At 38.8% G+C, this 11,390-nt stretch overlaps 3 protein-coding genes across 7 annotated transcripts; 1 reads left to right on the top strand and 2 right to left on the bottom strand.

The window, feature by feature from the left end:
• Positions 1–465: 465 nt before the first annotated feature.
• LOC113201809 (ribonuclease H2 subunit A) lies at positions 466–2,195 on the bottom strand. Its single transcript, XM_026415739.2, has 6 exons — positions 1,899–2,195; positions 1,603–1,801; positions 1,390–1,516; positions 1,106–1,292; positions 907–1,030; positions 466–820 (listed from the first exon to the last, which is right to left on the bottom strand). The coding sequence occupies exons 1-6, from the start codon at positions 2,056–2,058 to the stop codon at positions 688–690; spliced, it is 930 nt and encodes a 309-aa protein (XP_026271524.1). The 5' UTR covers positions 2,059–2,195; the 3' UTR covers positions 466–687.
• A 138-nt stretch (positions 2,196–2,333) lies between these two features.
• On the top strand, positions 2,334–8,089 carry LOC113201807 (cytoplasmic dynein 2 intermediate chain 1). Of its 4 annotated transcripts, none has more exons than XM_052271283.1 (18): positions 2,334–2,530; positions 3,121–3,544; positions 3,673–3,995; positions 4,070–4,401; positions 4,834–4,924; positions 5,010–5,150; positions 5,251–5,379; positions 5,458–5,568; positions 5,653–5,859; positions 5,939–6,111; positions 6,227–6,327; positions 6,407–6,507; positions 6,583–6,743; positions 6,836–6,990; positions 7,275–7,333; positions 7,416–7,582; positions 7,664–7,790; positions 7,880–8,089. In XM_052271283.1, the coding sequence occupies exons 1-18, from the start codon at positions 2,444–2,446 to the stop codon at positions 8,000–8,002; spliced, it is 3,012 nt and encodes a 1,003-aa protein (XP_052127243.1). In that variant the 5' UTR covers positions 2,334–2,443; the 3' UTR covers positions 8,003–8,089. The 4 variants fall into 4 exon arrangements, with proteins under 4 accessions (XP_052127243.1, XP_026271521.1, XP_052127244.1 ...); XM_026415736.2 differs by having other exon boundaries at positions 3,670–3,995; XM_052271284.1 differs by lacking the exon at positions 2,334–2,530 and adding an exon at positions 2,843–3,014 and having other exon boundaries at positions 3,670–3,995.
• On the bottom strand, positions 8,040–11,351 carry LOC113201808 (serine--tRNA ligase, cytoplasmic). 2 transcript variants are annotated; one of them, XM_026415737.2, is made up of 10 exons: positions 11,093–11,351; positions 10,598–10,668; positions 10,236–10,520; positions 9,665–9,901; positions 9,432–9,572; positions 9,165–9,320; positions 8,868–9,083; positions 8,505–8,792; positions 8,275–8,404; positions 8,040–8,197 (listed from the first exon to the last, which is right to left on the bottom strand). In XM_026415737.2, the coding sequence occupies exons 1-10, from the start codon at positions 11,226–11,228 to the stop codon at positions 8,103–8,105; spliced, it is 1,755 nt and encodes a 584-aa protein (XP_026271522.1). In that variant the 5' UTR covers positions 11,229–11,351; the 3' UTR covers positions 8,040–8,102. The 2 variants fall into 2 exon arrangements, with proteins under 2 accessions (XP_026271522.1, XP_026271523.1); XM_026415738.2 differs by lacking the exon at positions 10,236–10,520 and having other exon boundaries at positions 11,093–11,348.
• Positions 11,352–11,390: the final 39 nt, after the last annotated feature.

The following is an 11,390-nucleotide window of genomic DNA, read 5'->3' as shown; positions in this document are numbered from 1 at the left end:
GCTGCCATATCCGTGATGCAATAGTGCGTTTTCATTTGAACTATTTGAACTTACATAGTTTGTTTTGTAATTTCAGTCACCAACTTGTTATTAATTCGTAAAGTGTGTCTATCAACAAATTTTAACATTCATGGGCATGATTCAATTCTTTGAATATTGGCGGGAGAGTTGATAGGTATATTCATATGCAGATTGCGAATTATAAGGTATGACAAATAATTTGAAAAAATAGAACTGGAAAGGAAAAAAATTGGTATTTTCCTTCAAGTTCATATTCTGTATCTATTATTAATAAAATGGCACGTCAAGTACATTACCGACTTGTTCATTGTCAGCAGTTAGTGAAATTTTTTTCTTCGTCAACAGTTAGTGTAATTTATTCTTCATAATGATGTAGAATTGAGCTACGCCAGTTCTAAAGTTCTAAGTTTCAAATATTTTAATAATAGGAATGACACTCAGTAATTTTGTCTTAAAAATGTTTTTATTCCATTCTGTAAAAAGAAAAGGAAGGTGTTCTTTTGTAAACTTTATTTTAGTACAAGAGTGCATGCTACCTGAGGAGCCAAGGGGCAAACGAAACAGACCGAAGAGATAAACATTGTTCAGAAGTTCAAAAAAATTAAATAATAAAATAACCAGAGACACATGTTAATCTGTTCTCAAAAAAACAATTCAGGATATCAGTTAAAGTGAGACTGTGGACTTAAGACACCTCTCTCGAAAATATGGGTGGGTAGATCTCTTTTTGGTTTTAGAAGCACCAAAATAAGAGGAAATAGATGGAGTATTGCCCGATGCTTCATCCTCTTCTTCCTCCCTGTTAAACAATTTCAATCATTAAAATGCCCAATGCTACTAAAGTCAAGTATTGAATAAATTTTTAAATTCTAGTCACAAAATTACCATTCAACAGGCGCAGCTGACTCTTGTAAGATTTTATCTGCAGTTGACCAGCTCATCCGAACCATTTGAGGAAATCCAAATACATGGTCAATATTTTTTTGGAGAAATTTTTTTGTAACTGGATCTAAGAAGGAAAATTTCAAAAGATAACTGCAAAATATAAGCAAGGGAGAAAATGAAGAATTTGTTCAATAATCACCATTTGGATAACCACTACCCCATCCATCTTCTGATTTTTCTACACCATCTTCAAATTTCCAGACCTGCAATGCTCGATCTCGAGCTACTTTTGCACAGATACTGGCTGCACTCACACAAGGATATGTGGCGTCAGCTTTGCTAGCAACTGTAATTTTAAACTCTGGGAAGATTTTTGAAAGTTTTTCCTTTAAGTATGGACGAGAAGGTAGAGGTAAAATTAATAAACAGCTATTGACAGAATAGATAGAGAGCAAACAGCTTTAATAAAAAAAAAAAACACACCTGATACTTTTCTGCTGGTCCTACAGTATCCACAAAAACCTCTGCTATGTTGACTCCATCATCAACAGCTTTCTTGATTAGTCCTATGGCAGAATCATGAGATACTTGGTTCAGAGAGTACTTTTGCCTTGAACAATAAAATGTTGGTCAGGTTTGATATTGTAAAATTCAGAAAACTAGAGTAACAGTAATGGTTCAATCTATTACATTTACCTTCTTAACATGCTGTTGCAAATACTGTTGGGAGAAATCACCTCAACAGACCAGCCAACGTAATCTTTTCCCTCACATAACTTCCCAAATAGCTCTTCTCGTTTCTCTTCGGTTAAAACTTTTGAGTCTGCGCAGCCCAATTTTTTGAGACTAGCTGATTTATCCAAAGGACAATAAGCAACTCCATAAACCATAGGACCTGATAAAAAAAGACAGTGTGAACAGGGCGTTCAAAAATGCGGTAATGGAACTGGAACCTAACTTCGAATCGTGCTGTGAATGATAAAGAGACTAACCTAATACCGGTCCTCTCCCAGCTTCGTCAACTCCTAAACAGCATTTCTCAGTTTTACATATGGCAGGAATATCGGATGACAAAATGACATTAGACGAGTTATCTCTTTCGGAAAAGTACTTTCCTAGATGTTCAGCGCAATTAACACTAGAGTCCTCCATCACGCTAAGATTTCACCGGTACGTCAGTAAATAAGCGAGAGAGGAGCAAGCAGACGACAAAGTCTTTTACCCGCCTTTTCAACATGAATACGGGACTACAACATTTGAACATGAAATGGCCACCAACCCTGTTGTTTTCCCGTTTATCAAAGCTCATTATACATATTTTTAATCTTTTGAAAAAACATTAACAATCAAGGGAATGTGCAATGTGTTTGAAGTCGAGCTTAGACATCATGGATGAAGGAAAATAGAATGAACTATTTACTAGCTGGTTGCAGAAACTGCCGAAGGAAGTTTACCACGTGATGTTTACTCGTAGCAACGGTGTGTTGTGTTGTGGTTTCTTGGTTGCTAGGGGCTGCAGCAGTTTATATTGTGGTGAATGGCTTTGAACATCAACAGCGCTCCTGCAGCTGACATTCCAAAGGCTATCTCCCTAATTCACAAAACAAGAATGTCGAGAAGTAGGGTAAGTTACTATTCTTCTTCTTCTTATTATTATTTTATTTCACTTTTTCTTACAAAACTAGAGTACAGGTACTACACGTATAAGAAAAGACAGTCAAGGCTACAAAGAATTATCAGAGTTCCAGTTATAGAATTCCTCCATTGAGTAAAACACAGAATCAATTAAAAACTTTTTTAGTTTTCTTTTAAAAGATAAAATTTCTTTTGTTTCTAAAATACAAGAGGGTAAAGTATTGTAAATAGTGATGAGTTTGAATTTAGTGGTGTTGGCTAAGTTGTTTCCGCGATTGACATTTGTTTTGTTCCGGGTATTGTAAGAATGTCTACTGCTAGTTGTTTCAAGACTTAATTTCTCTTTGACATAGATAGCGGCAAAATAAATATATAGTGAAGTTAGAGTTAGGATGTTATCATTTTTGAACAGGTTCCTACAAGAGACAGTCTTATCCTTTACGTTATTGAGCATTCTAATGGCTCTTCTTACTGTAAATTTAAAACTCAATTTTAGTTTATTATTGTTCAGTAATAAATTTACAAATTTAAATTGTTATTATGTATCTGCTCAAATAACTAAGTCAAATTATTCTACAGGCACCACTCTTAACTAAGGAGGTGTCAAAAAATGTCACGGATAAAAGCAGATCATCGTCAACAGCTCGACGCGAGACTGCTATTTCAAGGAATAAGCTTAAAGAAAGTGAAAACAATGAAGACCCTACTACTGCCACAGAACATAGACTGAAATCAAAGAAAAAGACTACTGACTCTGTCTCACAGAAGAAGCTAAGAGTGTCTGACAAGGGACAAGGAGAAATATCAACTCAAATGGAGACTATTTTAACAAAAACATCACAGAGCAGCAAAGCTGCGGCAAAGTCACGTTCTGACACTAACATGACCAGTAGAGTGAAGGATTCAAGCAAGTCTAGTATAACAAAGAAGCCAATACAGGCAATTATTGCAACAACTAGACCTAAACCGATTGAAGCCTCAAAACCTGTTCATCGTAAATCAGGTGATATTGACTGTTAAAATTAGTCTGTATTTTTATTTCATAATTCATTGATTTTTCAATTTGAACTTTTTCTAATCTAAGTAAATACAAATCATTAAGAATGTATGTTTCTTTGCATTTTCAAGAAGAAAGGAAAGGTGCACCCAGTCATGCAACAAAGCAAGTGCAACAATCAAGTGTCCCATCAAAACCATCTACCTCCAAACAACTTCAACCAGATAAACCTAGTAAGAACAGTGGCTCAGAGAAAATGAAACCACAAGACTCCATTTCAAACAGAAATGTTGGAGAGGGGAACAGATTAAATAGAGAACGTACAAAGACTCGCACACTTGATCCAGGAAATTCTCAGCTGTTAACAACTTTACAGCATGCTGCCCAACAGCTACCTGCAGACATTGACCCTGAATCCACAGATGACAAAGAAAATGATTATGAAGATGATTTTGAGGTAAAATTATTGCGGGAAAGTGTATTTAAATTTCTTTTGTCATGCTTGTTATACCGTTGGATTTGTTCTTACAGGACTATGAGTCAGATTTTGAAGAGGCACCTAGTTTAGAGGCTGACTCTGAGGACACAGAAGAAGATATAAGTAAAACAGCAACTGACAAAGATGATGATGATGATGACAAAGAAAATTATGATTATGGAGACTCATCTTCTTCTTTAAGCGATATGCAAATCAACAAAGACCTACCTACTTCCCTCAATGGAAAAGTAGGAATGGAAGAGAAGAAAATGGATTCTGGGCATTATGACATGCCTGAAGAAGGCAAAAATATAGGAAAAGTCATGAGCACCCTTGTAGAAGTTCCTAATCATGTTTCAAAAACAAAACTACTGGGTGACTTTAGGTTGGTGAAATTAATTCACAAATTGCTTATTTTTGTAAAAATGTTAGTACCTAGTTGTCATTTTTCTATCCTTTCAGCACTTTAATACCCTTGGTCACTTTACTAAACTTTGAGTTTGCAAGAGTGAATATTGAAAATGCCCCTCACAAATTGGCTGTGATAGGAATGCATCCATTTTTTTTTTTCTGACCCTATGGCTGATAGATATTCTACTCCCTGAAGACAAGGTGAAGATTTACATATTCATCCTCCTCCTCCTCTTGCATTGAATCTTTACCGATGTTCCTATTTGGTGACATTTTACATAGAAGATAATAATATTTCTTAAATTTCAACACTGCACTTTCGGCTGTACACTTCTTGTCATTGAGGAGAGAGATTTCATTTTTAGATGCCTTAATAAACTTTTCCTTTCTTTTTTCTTTTTTACAGCCTACCTATAGAAACCTCTCAACAAACATATGGTTATGAAGTGAGAGCTATTAATTTTGCAAAGGCAAAACAAAGACAGCAAGAGAGAAAGGTATAAATGATTTTGCACTCTTTACTTTACAACAGGTGCCACCTTAAAAGTTTTCAATAATCCCCAATTTTTCATAAAACTACAGGCTTCAAGCAAATTAAAACAGAGAGGGGAGATTTTGCTCAATATGATACGCTTGGATTTTGTCAGTTTACCCTTATATGATATGGCACCCGTCCCATATGAAGTATATATGAGTAGCTATGGGCGGTCAAACACACAACAGGTAAATTTGTAACTGTTGAAACTTTGATTCCATCTTGGACCAATGATGCATTACTAGTATGTTCCTAGACTTACACAATTATTTTCACATGTTTTTGCAGGTCTCAAGTCAAACAAATGAGGATGGCATGACTGAAGAAGTACAAACAGAGGAGATCGCAGTGAAAAACAAATGGACTCAACACCCCCCTGCTCTTATCTGTCCTGATCAGTCATTGAACCACCCTCTGGTAAAGTTTTTCTATATCTTTTGTTTGACACAAGTTAAACTGGAATAATTATTATTGACTACTTTTCCTCTCTTGTAGATCTGTGCTGTGAGTTCTGAGCCATGTGACAGTAGCGATATGGTATTGTGGAAACAAGGATTGAAAGTTAACATGGTGGAGCTAGAAAAATTTCTATTAAATACTGGTCAGGTATGAAGGGTAAAAGAAATTGAATTGGTGTAAGCATAAATTTAAATTAAGATTCAGAGCCATTATTTCTTATCCTTATTTCAGCTAATGCTCAACATATTAGAAGAAACATCGAGTGGAACACAAGGTATCTTGAAAAGCAACAAAGTAGATCTTGGTTTCAGCCAAGGTTTCATTACTTTAGGAACAGATTCTGTACCATTCCTAGAAAATAGAAGGGTGACAAAAATTTGCTTCATTCCTCATCAGCCAAACTCGGTTCTTACAGTTCACCAAAGTAGTAGTGACAAGGTAAAATACCCAGTGATAAAACTTACACTAACATTTCTTGCAATGACTTCCTCCAATTCAAAGGGCCCCTTTCTTCCAGCTCAGTTACAAGGACGACTTACCAGTGCAACTGGTAAAGCGCTGCATACTATGCGTGTGGAGTCTCTTACAACCCTCTCAACCAATTAAAATCCTAGTGTCAAGCTCTGATGTGACTGACTGCACCTTTCATCCGCACCGTTCCAATCTTATTTTTGCAGGACTTGCGGACGGGTAAAATTATCTATGACTTTTTTTTATCATTAGTTTTTTAAAAAATTATATGATTTATAAGCGTCTTGTAACTTGTTTTTTTATTCAACATACATCATTCTTTGTCTTTCTGCAGACTTATTAACGTGTGGGATTTGAAAGAGCAATATTCTTTTCAGAAAGAGATCGCTTTTCACAACTCTGAATGGACTCTGAAATCACCATCCTACACAACTGGTACAGTACTTCCATTCCTAACTTTGTGTATTACTATTTTATTTCTGTCAGAAACCCAAAATCATTTTATTCTTTTCAGCCGACATTTCTGCAGCAAAACATTCCTCGGCCGTTGTTGGCATTAAAGTGTTAGATGATGTGTACTCGACTAGCAGAGGCGCTGACCATTCCCCAACCCAGGTAAAACGCCTGGGGAAACAACACTCCACTCACATCAAGCAGAACAAAAGGCGTCACAGTTTGCCTCTTTTGCAGATTTGCAGCCTAGACGAAGGCGGACTGTGCATCATCTGGACCCTCCTGAGTAGCTCTGCCGGTATGCAGAACGCCGAGGACGTTGGAATTGCGCCCTGGGGCTGCGTCCGTCTGCTCCAGAACGAGTCCTTCTCGCTGGCGCAGCGCGTCGTGGCCGTCACGTGAGTGCGATGGGAACCCTTCCCCTCCGATACGCACCGGGCACCCTCCCTTCACGAAGGTACTCACCTCGCGCGCGTTCCTTCTGCCGCAGGGATGAGGCAGTCGGTCCCAACCTGCAGTTCGCCGACCTCGCCCTGGACAGCGCAGACCCGACGCACCTGCTGGCGGCCGCCAACACGGGGCACGCGGTGCACGGCCTGAGCAGCGGAGGCAGGGCCCACCCCACCGTGTACCCGCCGCACTGGGGTGAGTCTGCTCCGCTCCGCCACGGCCCTAGCCACGGCGAGCGCCCGCGGAAAGCTGGGTAGGCCACCCCGCCGCGCGCCCGCGCGCGCCTCCACACCGGTTGTATACCTCCCAGGGGCTCGGCTACTGCTGCTGCGATTCTATCTGGAGGGAGCGGCCGAGGCAGGGGGAGAAAGGAATCCTAGCTAAACTTGAAAAGACGCAAAACAAACCTGCCCGAGAAAGTACCCCGATCATAGTGTATTCAGCAATAATCATAACTAATACCTAGAAACGTCTTACAGATTGCCTGTCACCTGCCACTTGCATTTGCCCCTGCCCGTTTGGACTTCCCTACTTCTTGGTGGGTGGCCAGTTCCCTAGTTTGCTGCACGGCTGCTTTGCTCCTTTATTTAATCCCACGGATTCCTCCTCTGTGGCGACAGGTGGGCTGCGGGGACGGCACGGTGAGGCTTCACAGCCGACTGACTGCCCGGCCTTTGTTGAGTGTAGCTGGATCTGGTGGAGTGGTTGGGGCAGGCCCAGCCATATCCGTCCTGCAGTGGTCGAACTCCAGGCCATGTATATTCTTTGCTCTAGACTGTGAATCAAGGTACGCCGTAGGAAACTGAAAATATTGAACTGGAGCACTTTGGATTATCCATTACACGCTTTGTTCTGATATTCTATTCAGACTCCATGTTTGGGACTTGGCGTCAAGTGACATGTATCCCATGTTAACAATTCCCTTTAAGGGCAAGTTCATCACTACAATGCAGCTCTCTCCACCTCGGCATACTTCGAAAGCCTGCCCCTATTTGGTATGACCAAGTGGTGCCTTCTGGCTTTGTATTGGTTCCAAACAATTTCTTTGTAACAATAACAGTTTAATTTCTGCTTTGGATTACAGGCTCTTGGTACGTCTTGTGGTAAGTTGAAGGTTCATCTTGTAAAAGAGAATTTCGCATCTACTTCACTAGAGGATACTGCTATAGAGTTGGACAAATTTAAAAGATATGCCTCAATCCTCTAAATGGTCCAACAGGGTTGATAGTAAAAATGACTGTACCTTGTCTGATTTGATTTTAATTAAATGTTTATAAATAGAAATTCACCATTAGTGAGGGTACAATTTATTTCTTCATCCCTTCCTTCTGCTTCTTTTGTTTCTTAGACTCCTCTTCATCAATAGGTGCAGTCTTGACAAAAGGAATAAATTCACGGTATTCTGAGACAGATAAAAACAAAATTAAATAGTAACATTCAAAAATCATATGTTCCGAATCTTAGATAGTGTTGGCTTACGTTCTGGCATGAATGGACGCAGTACTTGAGGAATTGTAATTCCAGTTTCAGTTTGATATGTCTCCATAATAGCACATATCACTCGTGTGACAGCACATGCAGTTGCATTCAACATATGCACATAGTTAGTCTAAAAATAAATAAACATAAACAATAAGATATAAGATATAAGAAATATGCAGAATGGACGAAGTGTAGAGAATAAGAAAGGCTCCGGAACTTGTGCTTACCTGAGCATTCATTTTCTTAGTCTGTCCATATCGGATCTGCAAGCGACGGGACTGATAGTCCAAGCAATTACTGCATGAAACCAACTCACGGAAAGCTCCAGATCCAGGGAACCAAGCTTCCAAGTCTAACTTCTTGGCAGCAGCATTGTTCAAAGCTCCAGATACAATGTTCACAACTCTGTATGCAATGCCAAGATCTTCATAGAATTCTTGAGACATAGTGATCATTTCCTCCATCATATCCCAGGAGGCATTATCAAATGGCGAAGTGAGCACAAATTGTTCAACCTAGAAAATTCAAGAATTAGACTAGTTACAAAAGGGGTTAGATTGGATTTACAACTGAACATTAAGCAGACTGACCTTTTCAAATTGATGCACCCGGAAAATGCCTCTTGTATCCCTACCATGTGATCCAGCTTCTTGTCTAAAGCATGTGGAAATTCCCACATACCTAATAGGCAGAGCGCTCTCTGGAATCCACTCATCTCGATGATACGCAGCAATAGGCTGCTCAGAGGTAGCTATGAGGTACTTCTCTTCAGATGACAGTTCTTCTCCTGCATTTTTGCCACCAACCTTGCCAAAATAAAATTATAAGTCCAAACAAAGATTGTTCAAGGATTTTTCATTCAAAAATATAAATATGTATTTCAGTACCTTATAGAGCTCCTCATCAAACTGAGAAAGTTGGGCAACTTCCTGCATAACCTCCTTACGCATGAAGTATGGAGGGAAGAGAGGCTGATAGCCTTTGGCATGCCACCGCTGAAGAGCACATTGGATCAAAGCGTATTGCATAAATACACATGGACCCTGCAAGAAAAAGAAGATTAAAAGAAGATTCTTGTACTTTGACACCAAAACTGTGGTAACAAACTACCCAAAAAATCAAAATTGGGGATTGAAAATAACATTTAGGCATACCTTTAGAAAGTATCCACGACCACCACCAACAACAGCACCTTTTTCAGATTCTAAACCATCAATCATATAAACCAAATCATAATGTGAGTACTTTTTGCGAATAGTCACATCACCAGATGTTCTCTCTACAGCATTTTCATCCTGTAAAAAACAAAGATAAATATAGTAATGCAACATTATGATAAAAAGTTCATGACTCATGAGTACAAGGTCACTCCTGACAGATAACTTACTTCATTATTGCTGATTGGTACAGATGAATGAAGCTGATTTCCAATTTCTTTTAGAGCTTTGTTACGGGTGTTTTCAGCCAGCAACATACTCTCGTCATTCTCTTTCACAGCCTCATCTATGCGAATACGAAGTTCTTTAATGTCAGAGACTGATAACTGCTCCAGCTGTTCTTGAGTTAGAGCAAAAACATCTAGCCCAGAGGCACTGATGGTTGAGGGAGCATCAGCTGTTTTGGCCTTAAAAAATAAATAAAATCAACCCATTAACTTTCATGAAGGAATTGAATCACAAATCTACACAAACTACTGGTGTTAAAAATCACGATGCAATGAAACAAAAAACTGAAATCTAACAGATTTAATCACAAAGAGGATGCAATGAGGTTTTAGTAATTCTAACAAAACCAGTGCACTAGCAATGAAATTTAGCTGCAAATGATGTGGGGTAAATTTCAATGAATGGATCAATGCAAAAAATAAAAATAACTGGGGAGCAAAAGCTTGATAGATTTATAAGCAAATGCTAAAAACTTCTAACTATGAAAAGTGCAGGAAGGCAATACCGCCTCACCTGAGGGAAACTTTTTCTTTGATCTCCAAAGCTATCAATGTGTTTAAACCATCGTAAACAATTAGGTAAACTGTTAGGAGGTGGACACTTGAGAGCCTCGTATGCTTTGGTGTCTTCTTGAGTTGCAATGAAACCACCTATGTAGCTGTAGTCCATTAGATGGACATTAAGTTTAACAAGATTGGGCATACACTCAAGTTCTTTTAAATTAATAGATGTATCATCAATAATTAGGGTGGAAAGATCTACATTTAACTGATTCTTAAGATTTTTAACTTCACCTTTCTGCAAAGGTATTATAAAGGTTTGTTATTCCAATGTACCCCAACCAAATTGAATGATGAAAGATTCATGTGTATTACCTTCATCTTAGCACCAATAACTTTACTGCACAGATTCTTCGTTTTATTAAGGGTGTCAGCTCGATGGCGGTCTGAAAACAAATCAAGATAACACTAGCTTTAACAACTGACTACAATTTGCAACCAAATACTTATACAATGCAAGGCGACAATGAATGACAGCGAAGGGAGCAACACATATGTCAAACGATACATTGATTGGAATAAAAGGGTCTAAGCAGTTAAAGTGGCACACTAATTGATAGCCATGTATTTTACTAATACAAATGAAAAAAACAAGTTGATATAAGTTCAATAGGAATTTATCGACAGAATTGGTAAGTAGGTAAATAGGTTATGTGACCGGCACATCAACCACCAGCTATGCCATTTAAATAAAGAGGACAACACTCGGAATGAAAAAGCTTGACTTAAACATCAACAACCTTTCTCATTAGTTCTATTCTCCAGTTATTCGCCCATTGTATTCAATGAAAACTAAAAAAAACTACTTACATTGTCTCCACAATGCATCGTTTTCCACAACATCGTCAACCAGTTTCACACTTTTGAAACGCTTTTCTTGAAGCTGTCGGATTTTGTTCGGATCTCCCCCCTTCTCTTCACGAAAAAGTTCGATATCCAGAACCATGGTGACCTGTTGATATCTACACCACCTGTCAAAAATCACCGGGAATTAAACTGTCTCCTCCCGTGAGAACTGAAGTACGGGGTAGCGAAACACCAAAAGACTTCACAACCTCGCAGGCACGCAGACGACACGACACGCCAACCGGACACAAACAGTGTGTCA

The sequence above is a fragment of the Frankliniella occidentalis genome, unplaced genomic scaffold (assembly GCF_000697945.3).
Source record: "Frankliniella occidentalis isolate FOCC.00 unplaced genomic scaffold, Focc_3.1 Scaffold156, whole genome shotgun sequence".
In the NCBI taxonomy this organism is placed as follows: Eukaryota; Metazoa; Arthropoda; class Insecta; order Thysanoptera; family Thripidae; genus Frankliniella; species Frankliniella occidentalis.
This window is presented reverse-complemented; position numbering and strand designations above follow the sequence as displayed.

Excerpts from the sequence above, each read along its gene's own strand:
- LOC113201809 (XM_026415739.2), bottom strand. The coding sequence starts at position 2,058 with ATGGAGGACTCTAGTGTTAATTGCGCTGAACATCTAGGAAAGTACTTT. Across the intron at positions 1,802-1,898 it reads TGGGAGAGGACCGGTATTAG|GTCCTATGGTTTATGGAGTT; the intron begins GTTAGTCTCTTT and ends TTTTTTTATCAG. Across the intron at positions 821-906 it reads TCAGCTGCGCCTGTTGAATG|GGAGGAAGAAGAGGATGAAG; the intron begins GTAATTTTGTGA and ends ATTGTTTAACAG.
- LOC113201807 (XM_026415736.2), top strand. The coding sequence starts at position 2,444 with ATGGCTTTGAACATCAACAGCGCTCCTGCAGCTGACATTCCAAAGGCT. Across the intron at positions 5,860-5,938 it reads ACCAAAGTAGTAGTGACAAG|CTCAGTTACAAGGACGACTT; the intron begins GTAAAATACCCA and ends CCTTTCTTCCAG. Across the intron at positions 6,508-6,582 it reads CTGACCATTCCCCAACCCAG|ATTTGCAGCCTAGACGAAGG; the intron begins GTAAAACGCCTG and ends CCTCTTTTGCAG.
- LOC113201808 (XM_026415737.2), bottom strand. The coding sequence starts at position 11,228 with ATGGTTCTGGATATCGAACTTTTTCGTGAAGAGAAGGGGGGAGATCCG. Across the intron at positions 10,669-11,092 it reads CGATGCATTGTGGAGACAAT|ACCGCCATCGAGCTGACACC; the intron begins GTAAGTAGTTTT and ends ATTTGTTTTCAG. Across the intron at positions 9,573-9,664 it reads TACCAATCAGCAATAATGAA|GATGAAAATGCTGTAGAGAG; the intron begins GTAAGTTATCTG and ends TGTTTTTTACAG.